Source organism: Pseudopodoces humilis, chromosome 3, assembly GCF_049639895.1.
Source record: "Pseudopodoces humilis isolate 2021_Gansu_Grassland_sample_001 chromosome 3, ASM4963989v1, whole genome shotgun sequence".
NCBI classification, from domain to species: domain Eukaryota; kingdom Metazoa; phylum Chordata; class Aves; order Passeriformes; family Paridae; genus Pseudopodoces; species Pseudopodoces humilis.
Genome location: NC_142202.1, coordinates 108602026 through 108628172, shown reverse-complemented (window position 1 = coordinate 108628172; position 26147 = coordinate 108602026). Strand labels below are relative to the sequence as shown.

General features: G+C 40.4%; 1 protein-coding gene across 2 annotated transcripts in view; it reads right to left on the bottom strand.

Annotated features, from left to right (window-relative positions):
• CLIC5 (CLIC family member 5) overlaps positions 1 to 26147 on the bottom strand; it is an 82643-nt gene that overhangs the window by 37534 nt on the left and 18962 nt on the right. Inside the window, exon 1 of one of the 2 annotated variants that reach the window (XM_005528767.3) lies at positions 20294 to 20666. The exons of the other annotated variant lie outside the window; for it this stretch is intronic. Coding sequence (XP_005528824.1) covers positions 20294 to 20356 — 63 coding nt within the window. The 5' untranslated portion in view covers positions 20357 to 20666. Of the gene's footprint in view, positions 1 to 20293; positions 20667 to 26147 lie in introns of those variants that run through there. 2 annotated transcript variants of the gene reach the window in all.

Below are 26147 nucleotides of genomic sequence, written 5' to 3'. Positions count from 1 at the left end.
AAAAGCCAGTGAGCTTTTTTGGAGTGCCACCAACCAAGAAGCAAGTTAAGAACTGTACATTCATAGAGCAGCGCTGGTAGGTCTTAAGTAAGAAGTAAATCTAGTCTCACAAGCCCTGTGTATCACAGGACACTCTTGTTGACTGTGGCTCTGGTTCAGGAAAGCATTTAAGCATGTGCTGAAATACATCCCAATTCAGAGGAAGTATATGCTTGACTTTAAGCATGTTCTTAAGTCCTGTTGATTTCAGTAGAACTTAAGCACATACTTAAGTACTTTCCTGAGCCAGGGCCTATAAAAACAATAATAAATTTGCTGCACAACATTTTAACTTCATTGGACTTTTCCTGAGATTTCGTTTTGCTAGGAGAAGCCGTGGGCAGCAGCCTTCCAAGGGAAGGCAAGATAGAGCAGGAATAGATTCCTAAGCACACACACATGGAAATGGAAATGGACCATGTGCATATATGTCAAATAAAAATAGAGCATTTGCCTGAAGGACTGTCAGGGTAGTAACAAAACAAAAAGGAAGTGGTAAGAGTCTTTAGCCAGCTCCCCAAAAGCCAGCCAAAATGCTGTCCAAGTTTGGCATTACATACAGGCATATATTTTAGATGCACATAAGCTGAACTGGTCTGTGCTGCTGGCCAATTTGAGAGGAGCTGGCTTCTTACATTGGGTTCAACCAGCTGAGCAGCACGTCAGCAGGGCTGAGGATCTCCAAGGAGCTGCCACCACACTCTCACATCTCTGCAGCTTTGGAAGAGATGCATTTGTACTCCTGAGACATTCAGGAGATGGAATTGCACGTTGGAGACCCTGTGGGCATCATGTAGTTAGGACATGACAAATATTATCTATAGGTCTGGTAAATCATGATTTTTCAACTTTTTATATCCACATGAGGAGCAGCATGGGCAGGAAGGGATCAGTCCTATAGGTTGGCTTCTTCCAAAGAATCCTTTCATGATGGCTTAGGATATTTACAGTTAAAGATCAGAATCATCTGCCACATCAGCTGAGATCCTGATAGCAGAACAGCTGAATGAACAAGGAGCAACCTGAACAAATAGGCCTCAGCACCTGAAGGGCTTTGTTGGAGCCACTGGCCACTCTGTTTCCTCTTGCATGAAATAAGTTTTGCTCTGAAATAATCCTTGTGATGTCTGAGAATTCCAATCAGTCATGTGCAGTTTAAATTTAGAAGACTACAGACTAAACATGAGTGACTGGTCTGATCACATGGAAAGGATTCCATGCTATTCCATCACCTCTTCTGCTTTCTTCTACAGTTCCATGACTTGACAAATATTACTAGAGTAGAAGAGCATAGACTGGTCTGACACCCAAGAATATGGTATTATTTTCATCTCATTTATTTTTGTAGATCTGGTACTTAGTTTTGCATGTGGTCAACCCAATTAGAATTTAATATTAGATAATCAGAGGCAGTGGGAACTGTAACAAAACTTCCTACACCACCACCCACACACACATATATGTGTGTGTATGTATATATGTACATATATGTATGTATGTGTGTGTATATATATGTGTGTGTGTGTGTTTGTATGTATGTATTTATGTATATATATACATATAAAGTTTGGTACCAAAACATTTTTTTTCCCAAGAGACCATATTCCAGCCTGCTCTGCTGTGAGGAACTTCTGTGCACCAAGACTGACCTTCACAGGGTGATGTCTAAGGGAAAAGCCCCCAGAAGAGTGAGAGTCATTAACACCAGCAGTACTGTAGAAAGAAATCACATAGAACATGTATTTATATTCTTTTAATGTCAGCAAAATACAAGCTAAAGGATGGGTGCTAATGCAGGCTGACATTTTCAGAGTGGATAACAGTTCTAGATCTTGTGAGACGATTTGAAGGCAGCTGACTTCTCACAAGTATCAACTCTCTAAACTTGGCAAATCATGCCACAAGCCACCCAAAATGAAAAGCTGATTTTAAAAGCCTCAGTAAGAGGGAAGTATCACTGACTGTGAGTTTCTTGGGCAAGTAGACAAAAAATTCAGGGTGTTCAAAAATAAAATCACCATTGGAAGAATATTCTTTGAGGAGCTCACTTGGAATTTGACAAATACCTGATGGAACAAAAGCTTTGGCCATATCACCTTGGGGAATACACCTGGAGTTGTGGTCTTTGGCCAGCCCCCAAGGACAAGCAGGGTGCTGGGACCACACAAATCTGGAGGGTCACAACATGCAGCTCAGCAGGACTCACAGGGCTCCTGGCTGCCCAGCAGCCCACCCAGCAACCAAAATTCCCTTTTAAAATTACTGTTGCAGTTTCCCTCCTCACAGAAAACCCACCACAGCCTCTGTTCAGTAGTGCTGTGAATGTTTTAAAATGGGTTTTTTAGACTTAGCGCTATTTAGAGCAAAATCTTGAAATTCTTCATAACCAAAAATTGCCATTCTTGTCATGGCACTTGATAGCAGATTGTGCACAAAATTCCTGTGTTCTGGAACATAGTGGACTGAAAATACAGGTGTTTCATTCTTGGCTTGATCAACAAATAACAATCATCCTTTACACTTCTTCCTGAGCCTTTTCCAATCTAATAAAGCAACTCACCAAGATCCTGGCACAGGATCCCCACATCAGCCAGTGGATGCAACCTCAGAGAACAGCTTTTAAAAGCTTTGCTTTTTGGGGACACATCAATAATTCACTGTGAGACGCCACAGAAACAAGAAAAGAACTCAAGAAATGTAAGATATATTAGTTTAACACACAGAAAGATACCAGAACAAATGAGTAACAGTAACTTACAAGTGAATGTGGAAATCTAAAGTTGAGGAGACAATATGGACATATCAGGAAGTAATTACATCAATTAGCCCCAGTAAATTTTGTTCTCTGCCATGCTTCCTAGCCCTCTGGGTAGGAAAGAAGCAGCAGGTACATAGAACTGACCTCTGTAAGGCTTATGACATCAGATCCAGACCATATTTCCATTAACGAAATAGGGAAACAAGACCTGCATGAAACCTCAGCAAAGTGCTTGTATGAGTAGTTGAAAAAATACTTAAGGAGCAGCAATAATCAAGTTTTCTGCTAGTGCATAAAGACCTAACAGATAGAGGTACCATAAAAATCTGTGACAAGATGAGTCATGTTTAATGTTTCCATTAGCAACATGGAGGAAGGAACAGACAGAACCTTACAAAGTTTCCTGACGACAAGCACAGAGAGGTTACTGGGATTTCCCAGGAGAGCAGTAGACTCAAAGTGATGCTAAGAAGTTGGAACTGAGTGTCTGAAGTCACTTAAATGAAATTTAGCAAAATAAACCTTCAGATGTGAGAAAAACAAAATGTAATGTACAAAATGTAGGATGGGGAATAGCTGGTGAGGGTAAAATGAGGGAGGTTTTACGTAAATCACAATGTGAATCATCAGTCTGTGCTTCCACAGGAAACAGCAACAAGATAATGAGATGTACACATGTTCTTCCACTACAACAACAGCCCTCAAGCATGTATAAGGCTGCTACACAAAGAGGATGACGATCCATTGCTGTTCATGCCCTCAGAAGATGGGATTGAGTATTTTGCTCAATTTGCAACAATAAAGATTTAGAAGCAGAAAAAATCGAGTGTAATTATAGGACTAATGAAACAAAAATCAGGCTTTCTAAGGAGGTTGTGTAATCTGCATCTAGTGGAGGCTTTGAAGAAAGCAAAAGAAGCTGGTAAAACTGGTCTTGATTTATTTCATACTGCTGCAAAGAGGAGAGAGGGCATAGGATGTTTTAAAAATCCTTTTTACCACTACATATTAGTGACTCTGACAATACATCTGCTCCTGCTGCCAGTGCTGGACGCTGGATGACACAGATATTTGCTTCCCTCTGACCTGCACAGGATGAAGTCTGGCCACAGTGAAATCAATGGCAATTTTGTCTGTGACTTTGACAGGACCAGAATTTCCCTCAGAAGTTTCATGGCCAGAGGGGACAATTATCATAATCTTTCCTGACCTTTTGCATCATACAAACATAGATTTTGCTCAGCCTGTAGCCAACATCTTGTGGCTGAACTAGAACATATGTTTTGGAAGGGTTTTTGGGAGGGACATGCCTCACATAGAGTGGTAGTAAAATCCCCTCTAGCGTCGCCTGTTTGCATTGCAGGGAGCAGCTCTCACTCCCAGGGAAGTCGACATCTCATTTCTGGGGTTTTCCAAAGGTACCTAAATGGTCACATCCCTTATACATGCAATCTTTTTTTCTTACTTATCAGTTGCATTTATGCATGTGGGTTCAAGAACTGACAGGATTTGGGGAGTCAGGACGCAGCAGTATTTAGAAAATTGTGACGATTTCAGTAAAATTCAATGGAGATGCTGAAGCATCAGCTACTGTTGGTTCTGTTGGTTGTTTGGGGTACAGTGTTGTATCTCATAGGAAGAAGTAATGGCTTTGAACATGAAAGTCACAAATCCTTTTTATTAAGACAAATAAACTTAGAATCATAGTGGTTCTGGTTGGAAGGGACTTCAAAGTCATCTATTTCCAAACCCTCTGCCATAGGCAGGGACACCTTCCACTATCCCAGGTTGCTCCAAGCCCCATTCAACCTGGCCTTGGACACTTCCAGGGATGGGGCAGCCACAGCTTCTCTGGGCACCCTGTGCCAGGGCTCCACCACCCTCACTGGGAAAAATTTCTTCCTAATATCCAATCTAAACCTGTCCTCTTTCACTTTGAAGTCGTTCCCCCTTGTCCTGTGACCCCAGGCTCTTGTAAATATTTTCTCTCCATCTTTCTCATTGGCTCCCTTCAGGTACTGGAAGGATCTTGTCCTGCAAGATATTGATCTCAGTGCCTCTTCATGCTCTGCATATCCAAAATGCAGCTCCTTCATTTTGGAAGCTTAAGCCTGCAGGACCTAATCTGGGATTTTGCCTTTATGTGCCACACCCATTAATATTCCAATGGAGTAGGTGGTGATGCCCCACCCCTGGAAACCTTAAAGGTCAGGCTGGACAAGGCTCTCCATAAACTGATATAGTTAAAGATGTTCCTGATTATTGCAGGGGAATCAGACTAGATGACCTTTAAAATGTCCTTTCCAACTCAAAACATTCTATGATTCAGTGATAACGTACCTTATGTAATTCCATAAAAGTCATAATTCACACAAAATATTCCCACTAAATTTTCCACCGACTTCAGTGAAAGCAGAGTCATACTTTGGATTCACTAGTTTCTTCCTAATAAATTATTAAAACCACAAGTGCTCTGAAGAAAGAATTTGTGAATACCTCTTATTTAGCTATTCTCAAAGCACCAACTTTAATACTTTCAAATATTGATGATTCTATATCCTTAGAGCTAATTAGATTAAAAAACAAAAACAAAACCAAAAAAACCCAACCATTTCCCCCTGGGGAATCTGCAGAAAATAAAATGAGACAGATCAGTGTCAAAAGGTGTCATAGGCAATGCAAATTCTAGCCAAATTATTCCTGTTTCTAGTGGAGATCAGGTGCAAATACAGGAGTTGTTTCTCCAAAACAAGATGTGTGCAGGGTTCCCATTACAGTACCAGAATCCCACATTAAGTTTTTCTTGTAAGAATTAAATCTGGAACACCTGGAATTTTAATTTTCTATTAAAAATCTCTGAGCCAGGGGTAGTAATCTGGTCACACAACATATTCTGCAAATGTTGGTGAATTGCAGCCAAATTTCCATGCCTCCAAGCAGCGTATCAGACTAGCAAATAATAACAGCAGCCAGGTGCTGAAAGTCAACGCTGAACCTGAAATAAGATCCAGGGCTGAATTATTTATTGAAATTCCATGACTTTATTTGCAGTCTTAGAAAAAAGAGTCACTTACAGGCACTGCAAATAAAGGTCTGGATGGTGGGTGCTGCTGATAAGGGCATTTACCATATCAGCTGATCCCATAAAATGTCCTCGGGGGGGCTCATTGTGTACCTTATTATCATCATAAAAATACTGTTCCTCAGTGACTCTGAATGGGTTAAAAGAGCAATTGGCAGCCCTCAGGCGGTGTCCCAGAGTGGGCAGGACCTGGTCTTCCTCTCTCCTCTTGCCTCTCTGAAGCTCAGAGAGCAGGGGGAAGCTCCATCCCGAGATGTGATGAGTGTTTCTCACTCTCACCCCAGCAGATCAATCCGTGCTGCAAAGAACCAGCAAACCACAGACCCAAGCCAGTCTTTGGTTTGATGTTTGCACCTCAGTGTGACTTCCAAGTGCAACACACAATCACTCCAATAAAATAATTGTCAATACAGTATTAATATTACTGGTACTTTGACTGAGTCTTATCACCCTGAGAATAAAAATGCCTTATAAATAAATTTTCCAGTTTCCAGCTCCTCACAGAGAAATAATTATAGAGCTCATTTTTGAGGGGATTTTTTTTTTCACTTTTAATCTTTTCTTCCTTGCTGTATTTGTTCATCTGATCATCTACACAGACATCCAGTCATATTTAGCCATTAGAGGGGTGTTGCACTACAAGACAGTATTTTCTGATGCCACTCCCTCTGAATATATCATTAAACAAGAAACAGAGAGCAAGTTCTGAGTTTATAAATGGAAATACTTGCAGTGAAAGCAAGAGTCTAAGACACAGACACAAACAGCAAGTAAATGTTCCTTGGGACTCACCTAAAAGCAAAACAATTTGTGTGTTCAATATCAAATGATGAAGAAAATAAACACTGATGTTTTCCAAAAGCTACTGACAAATTTTGAATAAGCGTGTGTATTAGTAAAAGTAGAATTTACAATTTTTTTTTGCTGTATGGGCTTCTGAATTTAATCTATAATAAATATTGTGAACAGAAAAACACAGATTAATGAGAGGAGTCTGGAACATATTTCTTGTTTGCTCAGTATCCCAGTGCAGGATGATTTCTTAAATTCCTTTTTCTGTATTGTTTGGGCCAGTTTGAAATGCTTTAAAAACTTTTCAAAGGAAATGGTTTTGATAATTTTCTCAAAACAAATTTTGACCTGATGCTCAGAGTGAATTTTCTCTGATTTCATTTTATCCTGTTATACAACATGAACGAAAAAACAAACCCAAAACCAAAGCTTAATTAAGTTTAATTCAAATGCTATTAATTGAAATAATCAATTTCACTTTGCCTAGCACCTCTTCACATCTTACTGTCCTTTTGTCTCTGGGATCCTTGATCACGCTGTAAATTTCAAATATAATTTTATTTTTGTTTTACTGTTATCACTCCTAAGTCCCTCATGCTCCAAGTGGAGCACCTCCAAAGAGATCAGCAGCAACCCCAGCATGGTTGTACAGCAAAACTCTTCTCCAGCCTGTTCCTTCCTCTCATAGCTTTTTCAGAAGAAATCAGTAGCCTTCTTCCCAAAATGTCTCTTGTTTGCAGTCTCCCTCCCACAAGAAAATAATCACTTTGTTGATTTATTTCATTTTATGCCCCACACCTTTCAGCCACATTCACATTGCCTGGCTTCACCACTGATTTGGTGACAGCAGCCCTGAGATCTGCCCCCAGCTCCAAAATCTTCCTCTGGCTCTTCACTCTGCTTCTCTGACATTGTCACCAGATGCTTTATTCAAATTAATCAAAACCTTTTCGATATGGTGGAAATGGAGTGTGGCACAAGGGTCATGCCCTCTAAATCTCCTCACCCATTTATTGATAAGTTCACAAGAAGGTTCCACCTTCTCTGGTGACAATCCAGGTTCAGCAGGTAATTGAGAAACCAGCATTTAGCAAGAGAATTTCTGAAAATTTTCTACACATTTGTGTACATGTGAGCTTAATTCCCTCAAGTACCTGAATAAGATCTGAAAAACAAGTATTATTTTTTATCTTTATTTAAAATTCTCTTTAAAAGGGAGATTTTTTTTTTCCCTATTATTGGAAAAAATGTCAAGCCCACGCTGGTGGTCTTCCAAAAATAACAAGAGAAATCCTATAATTTTACACTTCCAATGAAAAGCTAAACATCTGTTAGTGCAAAATCCCTCTTTCTGGCAGCATGGCACAAGGTGATTTGTACTAACATTGCACTCACATTCTAAGATCCTGGATATGGCTTTAAATAAATGTTAAATAAATCAAATAATTTTTAGTGAGCAAAAAAAATTAATAATCTTAAGTGCCCAGAGTGAAAGAGATGTCATGGGACTAATTGTAACTTTATGAAGTTTATAAAGTTTATATAACTTTATAAAATATATATAACTTTATATATATTATATACATATATAGAACTTCTTCAAAGTTCCCATCTTGGCCACATCTTTCCCCGGCTCTTCAAGGCAGGACCTGAGGAGCTGTTCACAGTCAGCATATTTAAGATTTCTTATTATTGTTGAATCGTCTCTTTGGAGATAAACTCTGAACCGTGAGGCCGTTGAGCAGAGATTGTGCTCAGGAAGAGAATGAGGTGTTCCCACAAGCACAGGTCACAGGGCTGCTGGTGCCCAACAAGCCAGGATAGGCAGTGGATGCCTCCTACTCTGAAACAAGTCTTCACACCTCCATGTTCATCTGCCTTTATTAGAAACTGAATAGCAAGAAGACCTTTGGAGTGTTTAGAGAAACATGTAATTGAAGATTCGTAAGTATGGAACTGAAATACACAATAGAAGATTACATTTGTGCACCATGAGGAGATCCTTGTGGCTCCATCTTGAACCAGGCTGAGTACAGAGTGCTTAATGCAGAGAAAACATCATTCTTGAACCTCAAGCAAGACCCAGCCCTAGGATTGGATCTAGAGCTTAACAGCAAGACTCAGATATATTGTTCTAAAAAAAACCAAAACAAAAAATTCAAATTTAGTGCATCTCAGTACAAGAAAAGGCAAAATAGAATTCCTTATCCAACAGCATGGGTGAGTGAACACTCAGAATGAAAAGTGAATTTAAATTAAACAAATGTTAATTGAAGACTGAAAATAGACTTAATTTTTAAGGGCATTGTTGCACTGGATCCTCTTGGCATGACCTGGACATTTAAAAGAACTAAGCACAGAAAAACAACTAAAATTGCCATTCTGAGAGAACCTAGAACCTGCAAGAATATTCCATGAGTCAATCCCTCTTCATTCAGGAAAAGCTTTTAAAAATACTATAAATAAAATAAACAAGCAAAACAAGTCTCCAGTTGCACACTGAATCAGCAGCAATGGCTCATCACAAAACACAGGGCGGTGAAAGAAAATAATTTCCCCCCCATGATATGCATTTGCATCTGTTTGTAGTTGCCCATTCAGCAGCTAAAAGCAAAAGGAAAGCAGTAACACAACGTGCCTGTTGACCCACACAAATTGAGTCACAATCTAGAAAAACACTGGCAACAATAGCAATGATCCATCAGGGCTGGTTTCTCTGATTTCCACTTGTCTGGGAAAATACACAGGTACAGGCATGCACCAGCACACTGAACAACAATAGCTACATGCCCTGGACATCAAGGTTCAGGGTGTTTATTTGGGTGTTAAAGTGTCGTGAGGAGGACAAGCTTGGCAATCCACACAGAGAAGCACCAGCCCAACCTGAAAATTAATTTGGTATTTTGTCAGGAGTTAATCCACAAGCATTGAGTACCTTTTACAGTCACTCGTCTGTATAAAGGGAAAAGAGAGGAAATTTTATCTGGACATACTCCTGGACTACACAGATATGAAAATGGATGTTGGGACAAATATTTCATAGGGAATGAAGCCAATGTAAAGGGCTGTGGCATGACAGGCAATGAGAGACAGAAAGGGAATTCTGCTCTTCTATCTTTCAGCTTAGCTCTTCCCCATCTCATCTTCAAGGTCTGACCTGTACTGACACAGTGCTCATCTGCTCTGCCTTTGACAGCCCTTCCAAAGTCTGGCCCTTGCATAACCAGGTATGATAAGCACATAAGATAAGCAATCCCATATTTAACCAGCACCTAAATTAATCACATTCCATTATCACACTCAGGAGATGTAAGCAGCCTCTCAGCATCATTTCTGTCAAGCTGGCCTCAATCAAATTTGTGCTGCCGTTCAGAGAGACAGAAAGCAAAGATTCCTTCTGTGCTTCAACCAAGCCCTGTTCTGCTTTGTCATGACCTCCTCCATAGCAATGTCCTGCTGGTTTGTAGATTTTCTGGTGTGTTTATTCCTTTATTGTCCCTAACAGCGTGTGCTTCATCAAAGCAAATCTAGTCTTGATCTGAATTGGAGGCAGACAGGGCATCTTCAGTGATTCATTCCAACAGGTAATCACTTCTACACTTACTATTAAGCCTATTCCTAATCTGACCACATTTGACCTTGACTATTTAATATGTTGCACAGAGAAGTTGTGAATTCCCCATGCCTGGAAGGGATCAAGGCCAGGTTGGTTGGGCCTTGGAGCAACCTGGTCTAGTGGAAGCTATCCCTGCCCATGGCAAAGGGCTAAGTAGACAGTCTGTAAGTCCATTCCAACTCAAACCATGGTGTGATTCTCTGTCTTGTTAGACTTCTTGCCACCATACTAAGAAGACCCCACAGATACATTTAATATTGCAGTCAAGTGATGTCTGCCCTTTTAATTAGGGGAGAGAGGCTGCCTTCAGGATGGAAATCTCAAGTAATTTTTAAGCCTTAAATTTATTCTTCTCTACTTCTTTTCCAATGTCCTAACACACATAAACTCTGTGTGTTGTTTAAAATAGCCAGTCAAAAGATAATCTAAACCTTGACCCCTCCCTTTTAATAGCAGTGGCAAAAAGAGAAAGTAAAAATGCATAGCTGTTTTTAGTATGGTTTGTGTGTTTGTTATTGGGCTATTTACTGTGAATTACTAAGCCTGAGTGGCAAATGAACACTGAATCAGTCATGCTAAGTGCTGTACAAAACCCAAAAGACACAAGAGCTGTGACTAAAGGACAGAGCACAGGACCAAAGTTAAGCTCTTGCTGGCCCTCCTTGCACAAGGCCACGGCTTCTCAGACCCTCCACCTGTAAAGTACTGACCAGGATTGTACAATGCTTTGGAAATGCTGTAAAAAGGCATCTGTATTAAATTTTACCTCAGGGAATGGCTTTTGCAAAAATAATCATGTTCAGAGGTGGCCAAAGCACAGAGCAGCCTCCTTTGCAGAACTGGGATCTAAGGACGCTTAATTGCTATCAGCGTCGAGGAAGTTTGGGGAATTTCTAGTGTCACCCTGTGTTTTACTACTAAGAATTAAAAAAACAAAACCCACCACTTTCACAAAAAAAATCCATCTTCTGAACATTTAAAACTGAAGCTAAACAGTCTTTTCTGAATACAGACAGCTGCTGAACTCAGCTGTCAGGTGTTTTCTGAGATGGAGCATACGAGGATTAGCTCATCATACTTTCAACTCCACTGTGAGCCTGCAGCATCACAGTCTCTTTGGAGGTGATAAGCCCTTTTCCAAGCAGTAGAGCACTACATTTACATCTTTACCAGCACCACTTTGACAAAAAATTACGTCTGCTTTGGCATCTTCTTGGCTAAGAGAAACAGAAACTAAAGCCATACCTAAATCAAGCAAATTTCCTATGTGCCTAAACCCCATTCCCAGAATCATGAACAGGTTTTAACACTTGAGACACTGGCAAATGGTGAACTGAATCATGATACGTTTTTCTTAGACCAAAGGAAACAAAAAGAAAATGGCCAGAGAAGTTGTGGATGCTCCATTCCTAAAAGTATTAAAAGTTAGGCTGGATGAGGCTGTGAGCAAGCTGGTCTAGTGGAAGGTGTAATTGCCCATGGCAGGGAAGTGGGAATTACATGATCTTTAAGGTCCAACCCAAACCATTCTATAATTCTATAAAATGCAAGAGAAGCAAAAGAAATAGTTAAGAAATCACTCTTTTATAGTAGTATTTACACAAAGAAGGGGGGAAAATTACTATTTCCATATAATATCCTTGAAAGTTTTACAGAATTTAAAGTAAATAAAAATCAGTTTCAGCCTTGAATATTTGGCCTTGAGCATTTTAATTACCTTTTGCAGCAAGCACATACAGGTGAATGCCATGGGCTTCTGTCATCTGCACTGCACACAAAATTAGCTTCTCTCAAGATGAGGATTTAGAAGAGCAAATTGTCACTATCTGAGAACTTTTATCCTTAACATAATGTCCTTTACACCAAAGTAGCTATAGCAGGGACAATTTCAACTCCTACTGTCCTACAGATGCATTCATACAACACAGTCCTCCTGAAACGCATTTCAAATAGTGCTTTATTTCAGTTTTATTCTTGAGTGGGACACAATAATACTCATTTATAAGGAATCTTTCAGTTTAAGAGAGTCAGAGAAAAAAATCCCATGGACTCATCATTTGACATTTATGTGTGCACCGGCAATCAAGTTATGTAACAAACAGCAATGACATGTACATGCAATCAGTTAGATTAAGTTCTACCCTTAGGTATTAATTAGATAAAATTACTGGCTTTGGAACTGCAAAACACAGCTGGATACAATTTGAATTACTTCTGTTCCACTGTAAAAATTTCCAAGTCTTAAGTTTAATATAAAAAATCATGCCAGGAATACATGATGCTGATTAAACTCCTCAGACATACAAAAACAGGTTTTTAAACTCATAGCTCCAGATGTACATATATATATATATATATATATATATATATATACCTGCTACCCCATCTACATGAGTTTTGCTGCATGTCAGCAACACAGAAGTGCAAAAAAATGGGGAGAACAAGAGACAAAGAAGGAAAGGGAATGAGGAAATTTCCACGTGAAATTTTACTGTGTCAAACAAATCACTTCAAGCTATTTACAAAGTACCTAGTGTAGCACTTTAGGCATCTGCTCTGATTTTCTACATTATGCAAGATTTATAGATTGGATCCATCACAAAACCAAACCCTTCCCTATCTCAACTGATTCTCCCCAACTTTAGGTCAACCTTAGCTAAAAAAAAAGTTTATCTTCTATTATTCACGTATAAAACTAGCACATAAAGGCACAGCCCTTTAACATCTCCCTGACTCTGTTAAAAAGGAGTAATTTGAAAAATCTACCAGAGCTCCTAGCTGAAAAATGGAAATACTACTAAAAAAATAATGTTTCTGATACCTCTTTAGCACTGCTGGTGTTATTCTGCTCATATCTCCCACATTTGAGGAATTATGTGCCACACAAGAACTAAGTGATATTGTTGCTGTGATGATCAATGTGTTCTCCTAAACAATCCTTACAGAGCCTTCCATTAAACTCTGTTTGACATAGGCAGGTGGATTGATACCGACATTAAATCCTGGAGCACGGGCAGACGTACTTCCTGCTGGCTCTCTTGGAAAGGGTCCCTGTGTATTTTTGGAATGTTATGTCAAATGATCCCAGTGACATTTGCTGTTCTGGATTAGCCTCAGCAGAGCCATGTATTGCCAATAAAAGTTTCCTGAGGACACTGGAGGTTCACTGTCATCGCTGAACCACGACACAACCTGTGAGCCTGACGAGATGGGAGCTGCCAGAGATGGAAAAAGAGCAACCTGCAGCTAAACATAGAGCACCCAGAGCACACTGGTGGCTGTTTCTAGGTACCAGCAATAATAATTATGAATATCACCTGTTCTTCATGATAAAATTAAAACACAGTTTCTACCCAATTTGGCTGTGTGGCTCAGAAAACCTGGGAAAAAGGAAGGAGCTAGCAAGTGGAGCTTAAGCACGATCTCAAATACATTTAGGTAGGCCTAATTCTGCTGCCACTGAACTTAGCAGTACAAAACTGACTTGCTTTTGTTGCCATGACCCAAGCTGAATGTTTCTAGATTCTTATTTATTCAAATGGATCCCATTTATAAAGGCATGTAAAGAAGGTACGCATATTCAACAAAGCATTGGAATATGTTTCCTTTTAATCAGATGTTTTGATCACAATTAGCAGGTATATCAGCAGCATCAAGTTTAATAAAAAGCAAGCAGTCACAGCTGTTTATAGAGGAAAACCCCCAAACCATGACAGATCAGGGCATCATTCACTGTCAACCATAAACTAAGGATGAGACCATGAACTTAGGCAGGAGACATGGCTGGAAATCCCTTCTTAACTTGACAACCAGTTTCCCAGGCAATCCTAAAAACATTCCAGACTATGTTCAAGGTGGCAGGGATAGTGAATATATCCCTGTCAAGTCACTTTATAAACTTGGCCTCCTTAAACAATTTACTGCCTGTCTCTAATATTCCCATTGCTGAAGCCCTTGTCTTAATGCAAAACAAAACCTGCAAATGCTCAGAGACAAAACAGACACACAGACACTGTGTTGTATAACTCAGGCTAAAACTTCTTTAAAATATTGTTTTTCTTCATCACAAGGAAAAAAAGCAATTGTAATTTTAAAACATTTGCCAGGCGGTTATATGGCAATTTTAAAATTATTTTAAAGATGTAATTTTAAAGCAAAATTAATTCTTGCCAAGATGAATGTTTTTCCTCTGACTATTTTTTAAATTATTTTATTGAAAATGCATTAAAAAAAACAGAGAAGCAGCAATCAATCCAGATAGCATTTCCCTGATTTAAGCAGGTCAGAAGTGGAGTTGCTACGGATCTGTCACTCCTGATTTGACAGGATCTTAGCAGAACCACTACACTGAAATACTCAAGTCCCCCTGCATGGAACTTTCAAAACTCATTTACAGATGTTTAAACAAATCTAGTAAAAATATTTTTCTTCCTGTGTCCAGACTACTGGTAAACCTTGTAAATTTTGCAACCTTAATACCAAAGCACAAGGCCAGGATGCTGGAAGAGGAGACTCGGGCTGCTGATCATGCACTGCCTCACCAAAAGCAGTCTGAAGAGACAAAAACCATGGTGCCCATCACCTGCTTGGTAGTTCCAAAAGTAAAAAATCAAGATGCACAGTAAACCCTGTGCTCCCATCAGTTCCAGGGTGACAGCTGAGAAGTGTCAGAGACTGTCACACACTGTACACATCTGCTTTGTAGGGTGATCGTGGCTCCTTCAAAATGTGAAACCTTGGCAACAAAAAAAAAAGTTATTGTCAGTCTTGGAGCACCAAACAGGTTGGACCAGATGTTTCAGTATCATTATTCTTCCTTGTACTTTTTTTATCTTTGTTATTTCCTCTTTATCTAGGAAATTTAGCTAAACATAGGAATGATTTTGTAAGAAAGCCAAGCTGAGCTCATAATACCCAGGAAATGCCCACACTTCTCAAGAAACAGAAATTAACTTGGAGCCTTCCAGATCTGATTCTGATTTCTAATCATCAGTAAAAAAAACTTTTTGAGGGCAGTCTATGAATCAAATACACTGCAGACCCTGTCTTGTTATAAAGTGTTAAAAGGTTCCTATCAAGTTATCTCTCCCTGTTTGCAAAGCCAGTACTGGTTGTGATAACCCTGAAATTCTGAAACTGAAATCAGTTTTCTTATCAGAGTGACTCTCTTATATTAAAACCACTAAAGCCTTAACAGTGGGGAATGATTGCTTGTAGCAGGTGTAACACTTTTATTTATATCTTTAAGACTATGTGACAACACCAAATCCAAACCAAAGCTGGTTTAAAATCACCTTCCAGCAGAAATAACTTCTAAAAAAATCCAGAAAATGCACTAACAAAACCCCAGAAAACAAACAAACAAACAAACACCACCAAAGAAACAAAACCAAACAAACAAAAAAACCCAAACCAAATACCCCAACTTGCTCCTCCCTGAGATAATTTCTGGGATAATTGCGTCCACAAGAGGGGCAGCAACACCTTCCTGAGAGCAGCAGCTCCTGGGACTTGGACAGAGCACGCTGCTGTTGATGACTGCTCTGTCCCAACAGCCAGGCTCCCCGACTGACCCATTCACTCAGAACAGTTTGGTACAAAATCTTGCCTTCTCTTTTAGACATAATGCTGACAGACCCAGTCAGCTGGCAGATGGGGACATCTTAAATGTCTGAAGTAGAGACTGCAGAAGTTCAAGGCCTCTGTGACTCTTTTAATTTGTACACTTGCAGCACCTTCACTTTTTCCCTAGAAGGGTTTTCAGTGTGACTGTGGATGAACACTTTGAGAAGTAAAGCCTTACACCTTGTAATCAAAAGCTCTTGTTCACCTAACCCTAGAATAGTTTGGGTTGCAAGAGACCTTAAAGATCATGTCATTCCAATTCCCCTGCCAAGGACAGGGACACCTTCCACAATACCAGGTTGCTCAGAGCTCCATCCAGCCTGGTCTTGAACTCTGTAAGGGATTCACAACTTCAGGCAACCTGTCACAGGACCTTACCACCCTTATATACAGAATATCTTCATAACATCTAATATAAACCTACCCTCCTTTAGTTTAAAGCCATCCCCCTTTACCCTATATTCCCTTGTGGAAGGTCTCTCTGTACCCTTTAGGTACTGGAAGGTTCTATAAGGTTTTCCTGGAGCCTTCTCTTCTCCAAGCTGTTTTCATAGCAGAGGTGTTCCAACCCTGTGATCAACTCAGTGACCTCTTCTGGACTCATTCCTGTGGGTTCACATCTTCCTTCTGCTGAGGAGCCCAGAGCTGGATGCAGCAGTGCAGGTGGGGTCTCAAAAGAGTGAATCACCTCCCTTGACCGACTGGTCCCTCTGATTTTGGTGCAGCCCAGGACACCGATGAACATACCCCTAACATTAATCAATCAGTGCCACAACAATGACTCCTTCTAGAAGTAGCTGCCTGCCAATTTACCACACATTCTCCTACTACCATGATATCACCGTCTTTTCACTATCACAAATATGGATTAAGATAAATCTTGTTATAGAGTGTTTCTAAAGTAGGAAGATTTTAAAAATGAAATGTACTTTGGTCCACTTGTGGGGTTTGTTTGCTTTCTAGACTGCATTCTGAGCAATGCAGTCTTCTTTGCCTCATGTTTTGTTTTCCATGGGTACAATGTATCTCCCTTCAAATTAACTTTCAATATTAGATACTACTCTAATCCTGAAAGGCAAGGAATGTACATCCAAACACCTGTTTCCATTGCAAACAGAAAGAAGCCACAAAAGTCCTGTGGTCCTCCCTTTAATTGTATTTCTTCACGTAAAAGGAGCACTATTTCAATTTTGCTATTATGCTCATGCATACAGGTGCAAGATTGCCAGGAAAAGCTAAATAGATCTTCCATCAGGGTGTCATTGTCCTTTATGCAGAAGCACTTTGCTTCTCCAGCACACAGGGGATTGAAATTAGCCTGAGTTACAACAAGCTGGGATAAGCGCAGAGCAAGCACTACCTCCCGATGTTCCCTTCCCCACGCTGCTGCTGCCAGCCTCTCACAACAGCACACATCAAACCTTTCTCTGTGGCAGCCTCCTCCAATTCCCCGTCAAACAAGTTTAGAGAGGGAATTGCTGCTGGAGAGTTTCAGCGTTCAGCAAAGGCCTGCTCACACAAGCTGCACATCTGATCAAGGCAGCACCACCTCCCTGGCAGACCTCAGTGCTCCCACCATCGCTCTCCTTGTGTCCTGCCCCAGATTTGGGGGGGTTTGCTCTCAAACACACACCTTGCAAGAACAAACGCTTGTTCACAAAAAAATACCTCACAGATCCAGGTTAGGACACCATTAGAAAACAAGCGAAATCAATGGGGATGGTAACAAATAGGTGTGATAACCACTTAACCTGTCCCTGCCACAGCAGCTCTGCTGTGTCCTGGTGGTGCCCAGCCTGTCTGTGCAGCTCAGGAGATCCGGAGCCAACCTGCATTAGGTTACAGAGCAGCTCTTTTGGTTACAACCCTGCTCCCTGCTTGTCTGTCTGAGGCTCCTGCTTGACAAACAGCAAAGGGAAATAGAGCAATTGTGTAACACCTTTCTTTTTTAATCTGAGACAGAAAATGCTTCTATTAGAGACACTGTGGCTGGTGAAAAACAGCCCTTTCTGGTTTTTTTGGGCTTGTGGAAGATACAGTTTCCACCAGGCTACATCTACTGCCCTACATTTTCTCACTCACCGCTGCATTTTCTGTGTTCCTTCAAGGATGCAGGACAGAACTCTTTCCCTTGGGTGAAGTATCACCTCTATAAAAATCAAATGAGGAATTGCTCATTGATCCCAACATCCCCTGCTGTTAGAACTTGCCTCAAGTGTGGTCCAGTACATTTGCCACTTGTCCCAGTATCTCCCAGTCCTCCAGAACCACTTTTCTGTTCTTTCCAGCCTGGATCAGCCTTCCTGTTCACCTCTCCTTATTAATATCCTATTCTTTGCAGTCATCCTCCAAAAAAGTTTTCACTTGTTCAGGATTCTCACATTCTCCTATTTTTCAGCTTTCAGCTTGTCTCTCTTTTGAAGGTTCTTCTCTTTTTATTTTTAAACTTCTGAGGTGTATAATTCAATACTCTGGTCACACACTTTACTATAGAACCTTTTAAACTTTTAATTAAATTAATGGCACCTTTCCAAAAAATCAAGAATTGCAATTTTTCAACCTAAATGGAAAGTCTCTAGGAAGATACCAATTAATTCTTCTATTCCAGCTCTGAGCTTTATGTGAGTCTCTATGCAATTCTGTAATATGCATTATGCAGGAAGTCACATTACTAAGAATGTTCTTTCTGGAGTTATAAATCTTCAGGTGGTGGCATGGCTTGGTTTAAGGCAGTGCTCATTTTTCCCAGAATCTTATGGATCCAGAGCTTCACACAATGAATCTGGGCAATGACCTTCACTTTAACAGCTGATGCAGTCAAAGAACCACATATCACAAACATCCATGTCAGCCTCAATGAAATAGTGCAAGCACTAAAACAAATCAGTAGCTACAGACTTCCATTGCAGCACACATTTGACTGATGATAGAGTGCCAAACAACATCACAAACCTATTTTTTAGCCTGTAAACATCTCCACTAAACTCAGTTTGGTAGAAACAACTTGTAAGAGGTGAGGTGTCTGGCTGTATGGACTCATGCTTGTCCATTTTAGTATGTTAAGCTCTCTGTAAAAAGGAACTATGGGGCTCTTATGAACCTGAAATTCTTGTCAAATCTGTTTGCTACGGAAAAAGATCTCACTGCTGGCTCAGTCACAGCACCTGCACCTGAACTGACTGGTTTTGGAAGATGTGTGAAGAGGCTGTGTATACACATCATGGATGTGGCTGACATTTCAACTTACAGCCCAAAATATCCATCAGGGAGTACAAAGCAATTACATACCCTCATCTTGACAGAAGGGAGGGGTTGGAATTTGCTTTCCTAATCATTCAGGGCTCTGTTTGCTAAGGGTCTGAGGTAACTCCCACATATTAATAACAATCCAATGAATTTACAGGAATGGACTAGGCTCAGAGAGACCAAACACCTGCAAGTGTTCCAGGCCAAGCTGGACAAGGTTTTAAACAACCTAATCTAGTGGAAGATGTCCCTGCCTATGACAGGGGGATTGGAACAAAATTATCTTTAAGGTTCCTTCCAAACCAAGCCATTCCATAATTTTACACAGGTATAGGGGATTTCAGCCTCAATGTCTGTAGAGGCTTTAAAACACTCTGAACATCAAAAAATCTGAGCTCTTCACTGAGACAGAGTTTCCATGAAGTTTGCTATTAATAAGGTTGTAGGTGTCATGGGTTTCAACTGTGACACCTATTGTAATGGTAAGGTTTTCACAGCCCAAGACCAAACATTCTGAAACCCTACCACATTACAGGTGTAGTTATTTTTCTATATTTTCATTAAATTACTTTCTGTTCTCAGTTACCATTCTATAAAATCAGAATGAGAGGCTAAGGAAACAGACAGCAAAACTGATTTAGTTTTTATTGGTTTAGAAAAAAAAGGAAGTATTGCAGTAAATAATCAGAAGAGTGACAGCTTATCTCAATCCTTACTGTTTTATGATCCATCAGCATTTCAGACCTGAGAGCCTCTACTGAGGTACCAATCCTGGTACCCCCCCAACTTTCCCAAAAATGGAAAAGAAAGTCAGGATTCATAAAGCAAAATCTGAAGCCTACAGCCTCAAGTCTAAAGTTAGGACACAGAACATTGCAGGCAGCAGGCTAAGAACAACAGGACAAACTCAGGAGGAGAGAATTAACAATAAAACACAGGAACTCTGACTCTCCCTCCACACCATTACCTAATTCTAATGTCACGAAGAAGAAAGCAGAGTGAGCATGTGTGCAGGAGATAACAGGCTGTCACAGCACCGCTTCTGCTCAGCACCAGAAAATTAAAGTTTGATTATTCAGTAGAAGCTGAGCCGATCTGAGAGTCACACCAGTGTCCAGTTCACAGCGCAACTTACCTTCACAAAGAGCTCAATTTCAGGGTCCTTTCCTTCCCCATTAGCAGCAACAGAGTCTGTCATTTTTCACCCCCAAGGCTACCAGCTGATCTCTTGATATTAAGAGGCAAAAGGAGGTTTCAACTGCACGGCGTGTCAGTTTCCCTTCCGAACCGCTCTCACAAAGCTCTTAAAACATCATTTGTAGTGATAAAGCTCGAAAGCAGTGGAGTAAACAAGTCTGCAGGTTATTAAATTAATAATAATTAAGAAAAGGCAGGCAGCAGAGGAGCAGCCCCTGTTACAGTAGTTCTTAAGAGCAACAAGTGCTGCTGTGCTCTGGTACAGTATCCTCATCTGTCAGAGCTGCAGCCCTCGCTGCCTGCCCAAAATAGCCCAGAGCATAAAAAAACAGAGGGTGGGGTTAAACTCACAGGGGAGGAGACAAGCTCCTGGTACCTACGGCAGGATCAGTCTCTGAGCAAATAATTCTGCTCTTCCCTGTTTTCAGCATTTCTGTTGTTCCCTCCATTATTCTACAGCTGGGAGCACCAGGGACAGGGAAGAAGGAAGTCCTGCAGCAGGGCTGGTTTCGTTGCTTTAAGCAACAGTGATGTTTTTTTCTGCTTTCCTGAAGGGTGTTTGTCCTGCCTCTAGCTGTTCAAAATCCTAATATTGTTATTGCTAAGAAAAGTAAGAGAAGAAGAGCCTGTGCACTGGCTGTTGGATCAATCAAGGAATGGGAAGAAAAGCAGAGCTTTGCCTCAGCAACCCTGCCATGTGTGTGGTAGAGTGGTACAGAAGCCAAAACGGAATACTCAGATGAGAGAAGATGATGTGACTGCTGCTGATGGAGCTCAGGCGTAGGGAAATGGGAATACTTGGGTCCTATAACTATTTCTCAGCCTGCCCCTCGAGGTGCTGGTTGTAGAGGGGGGACAGGAGAGCAATGATTTGCTGGGTGGAACACGGGAGAACAGTTCCAAGCCTCAGCCTGCTGCTGTCATCCTGTCATCCCTACTCCCTTTCCTTCCCCTTGCATTCCTTGCGTGACTCAGAGGGCATCACACAGCAGTGCTGAGCATGAGGTGGCACCTATAGAAAGTCCTGACACAGCCAAAAGGCATGAAGGGAGGGAGTACTGGCACAGGAGGGGACAGTGGGCACAGGTGAAAGGTTCAGTGGCACCTCCTCCTCCCCATCCCTGCTGGAGGGACTTTGTGTCCTCCTGCCCTCGGGAAGTTTCTTCCTGCACTTCTGCCCCAATCCTGTTTCAGGACTGCCAAAGCTCTGGCTCACAGGCTGTTGGCAGCTCGAGCTGCCAGACATGAGCATTTTGCCTTCCCCTTCTGACACAGAGAGGCCTTTTGGGGAGAGTTTTGACATGAATAAACACTCGCCTTTCCTGAAAGTGCTCTTAGCTGTGTGCTTCTGAGATGATCTCCAGTTCCCCTGTGACCTCTAGGCATTGGACACAGCTCCAGAGCAGTCACAGCCAACACCTCCATGGCCCTTTGGGTAAGTGGAATTTTCCCACAACAGCTGATTCATGTGCACTACGTGAAGGACTGAAATGGTTAACAAGTAAATCTCATTATGCTGTTGCAACTGTAATTACAACATAATCATCATTATAATTACTGTAAAAGTATGCTTATGGTTTTTAGATCTAATTAGCACTCATTCAAATAACTGGAAGGTTAACTATAAGAGAATTAAGTGTTATTACTCCTTTGATTTCAAATTTTTACGTGTAATTTTTGGAGTAGGCACATTAATTACCAAACATTTAGAGTACAATTACTCTTAGGCCTACCGGCAAGTTTCCAAGGACATGGGCTAAGTGTACTTACGTGTGGCAGAAAGAATCATTGCATTGTAATTATGCATTACAGTTATAAAAGTCTGCCAAAAACTTAAGAGTAATCACTGTATCTCTAAAATGCATTCCTAAACAATCCATTATTAACTGTACAATTATAAGCTTTTGAGTTTTATTGAAAAATTGTTTTGTTCTAACACCTTGTGGTGACATAATTTCTCTTTAATGAAGATTCTTGGGAACAATGGGAAATGGGTCATCTTCACTGACGTTACCTGTAGCTCCAGCCCCACTGAAAACATTGTTTTCATATAGGCAAGTGGTTTGAACAAATTATATCACAGGACCATCTCTATTGGAAGAGAAAATACTGTCAGCTATGAGCACAGTAATGAGGTAATGCTGCTAATGTTAAACCAAAGGGAAGAAATAAAACCAGCTTTCAAAATATCAACACTTACAAGTTATGATGCATGTGACCTATTTAGATGTCTATTCTAGAATAGCAAAATATGCCCTAGAAGTGTCTAATTTTTTCCATTGAGCCCAGGGTAATGAGATAAACATGTAATGGTCAGACAAATCCTGCAGTAATTTTTAAGTAAAATAAATCTATGGCTTTAGAGCCTGATTCCTGTGTATGTGCCATCCCTCACTCCAGAAGCTGTGCGTGCCTTGTGCTTCTGGAAGTCAAACTCCAGATGTAGCAATTTCAGTAGAGATTCAACGTGTCAAAACATTCAAATCCTTCCCTCCCAATTACTGTCTGGGTTTAGTGGTGTGTTATAATCACTTTGCAGATGAAGATTACTGTGCTGAGGCTCAGCAAAGCAGAAGGGAAACTTTGCAATACCAAGAGATCTCCATCCTAACCCAGATATAAACTCTGCAGGAAAGGACCAGATCCCACCTGGCTCAGGGTTTTTCTGGGCAGTGCTGCCACTGGAAAGGTGCCTTCCCCATTTGCTTCCACCTCACCCCCTGCCCCAGGACCTGATATGGGGTGCTCAGAGGCTATAGAAGTTGAGGAGTGAATACCACACATCTGGTGTTCCAGCTGTGCTTTTAGGTATCCATGGAAAGAATAAGCCAGCCCATCTCAAAAAAAATCCTCTGCTTTACAAAAATATCCCCATGGAATCCCTAGAAGAGACCAAACATAACAGACAACATAACTTGTTCATATAATGCTGCTTTTTAAAAAAGAGATTCTGAAAGCTGAATTTAGAATAATCATTGTCAAAGGCAGTGAGTAGGAGGAAATATATGTAGATGTATATATAAATATATATTTATATGTATTGCTTTAGGACTCTATTCATTTACTGCTTTTCTGTCATAGAAAACTGAGTTATCACTTACATCTGGGTGGAACATTTCTGACTATAATGCTTTTTAGTGTCTACACAGCTCTTTTGTGTGTTATGAAATCAGGTCTTTCTTCAGCCAAATTAAGGGCAAGACACTGATAAATAATTAGTACACTCTCATTTTACTGCAAAGAATGAGTCACTTAGTTTGGCCTATCATTTTCTCACAAGTCAGAAGTAGCAGAGGCTTTGAGTTACACACAAGAACATTAGACACTGAATTATGAACTTCTCATAAGGCAAGTCATTATAGTTTGAGGTTTATGAGATATAGAAATGAATATGAGCACATCGTCGCATTAATAAAAGAAGAGGACAGCTCCAGAAAAGGAACGGCCATGTCCCCACGTAAGACCTCTATTGTAGGTGAACCCTGATGCACTATCAGCTTTCACAGGCCTGATCCAAGCTTCACTTCCAGCAAAGATTTGTCCCAAGGGGGTGAAGCAGAGGCCAAGCCTCCAGAATGTAACTCTATCATGCATTTCTCCAGCAGACCGCTATGTTACCCAGAAGGATCAGAGCACAAAGCACATCCATCCCCCAGTGCTCCCATCCAGCTCATTCCATGAGAGCAGGTATTGCAAGTTTTATACAATACTGGCAACGTTTTTCATTGCTGTGATGAAAAGAAGTAAAAACTTGGTGCAGCTGCAGTAAATGCAGTAAATGGTAATCAGGGCTATGATTTTTCCAGGGAATTATTTAACTGCTTATTTGCCAAAAAAACCCACACCTAAGCAGCACCCAGGGTGGTTGGAATGGGTTATGGAAACATCTCTTCCAGAGACAGTCCTGAATTACCGGCAATTTGCAACTGCATTTATTGGATGCCAGTAGTTTTGATATGCAACACACTTAACAAGTTAACAACTGCAACAAATCAATCCAGTAATTTTTATTTTCTTTTGAGTTATAATGTCTCACTATCAATTTTTTGCCTGAATTTCAGAAAAATCAGAAGATTTGTCTCAGATATTTGGGGAGAGACAGTGGACTCCCCTCCTGAAATTTACAAGACATGCAAGAACATACAAAGCTCTTCTCATCAGCCTTATGCCAACATTGGGTGATCAGATTCTTTCCCTCAGTTCTAAAGACGTACAGTACCTCAAAATGTGCTGGTTTGATGGAAGAACTGTGATTTTGTTCCTTTTTGTGAATTTTCCCACACTCAAGGTAATGGAAGAAAAGACATCAATAGATACAAGAACAGCTGTGTAGCCTGAATGTTCCAATAAATGGGGTGGGATGAAAAAGCCTAGACCAGAAAACTTTGCACTCCATTAACTGGACAGTTTGTGATAACCCAATCTATACCCACCCAGATATTATGAATCCATCACAGCCATAAACTACAGCAGCCCTCCTTTGTATTTTTATTAAAAAAGCAGCACCTTAGCTCTAAAATTATCTTGCTGAAACTCTTCTGTTTAGCAGAATGAATCAGTTCAGACTGGAGTTTTGCAAAGTTCTACTCCAAAACCATGGAATTATTTTTATATATAATTATATTTTCACATGGATTCAGCATCAAACTTTGCTGTAACATTAATAAGCATTAACACCTTCAAGAGAAAACCTGCTGCTGTTCAGTGTGAAGAGGGATTTCATTATAGATAATGATCTCAGTGCTCATATTGAGACAGAATCAGGTACCCATTTGTAAGGAAGAGGCTCTGAAAAGGTACAAAATCATCTCCTAATGCTGCATTCAGTACAGAGGCTTCTAGAGGGCAGTGGTTTATTTCACTATCATTTCAAAACTGACATTTCAATTAAAAACAAAAGATACCTCCAACCAGGACTGAGACTGCTCTGGAAAGTGGTATTGTAGGAGATACAATGGACAGCATGACAGGTTGTCCCAGACTATGGCCTATATGGATAATGCAGCTGATGAAAGGAGAAATGCAGAAATCCTCAGCCTTTGCTTTTCAAAATGAATCCTCCATGCTATCAAGTGTGGTGAAGAAAAACAGCACCAGGTAAGTCTGATGTACCCATTGTTGTTGAATCACTACTGTCATAGAACTAAAATTATATGATTTTACTTCCAAATCTGCAACAGAGTAAGTAATGCCTATTCCTGTCTTATTTTACAGGAGTTCATCATGTAAGTCCCTATTTAGATTATTTCTGTTCACTTCTTTGTATGCTTCTTATCATAAATTAAGTCTAAATTAATTAAGATTTGAAGTATGAACAGGCAAACTAGGATTAAATCCCCCCCAAACAAAAGACCAGCACACAACACACTACTTTAATCCTGATTTATGAATTATTATTTACAGAAAGTGTTCAAAATGGCATTTACAACTCATCCACATCTCAGGCTAGGCTTCAATTCCTCCCAGTAAATAAGGCTCAAAGAATGCACAGTTGCTGCTGATTTCATTGGACACTTTAGTGTTTCACACTGTTGTTTAGCAAACAATTTGGCTGAAAGCTGGAATTACTCTCTATGTTCTGATGCACATTATTTCTAAAAGTTGAAGCTTTCAGCAGCTCAGTTTGAAATTACTCATGACTCAGGCTACTCCCCATGGGTTCACACACTGGCATCAGTACCTGCATGGCAGGTTATGTGCCTGGATCTGCACCGTGGATTTCAGAGTCCTCTGCAGTGTATGTACTGTTTGGCTTAAGAAAAGGGCCTCAAGATTTTTGCTTCCTGATAAAC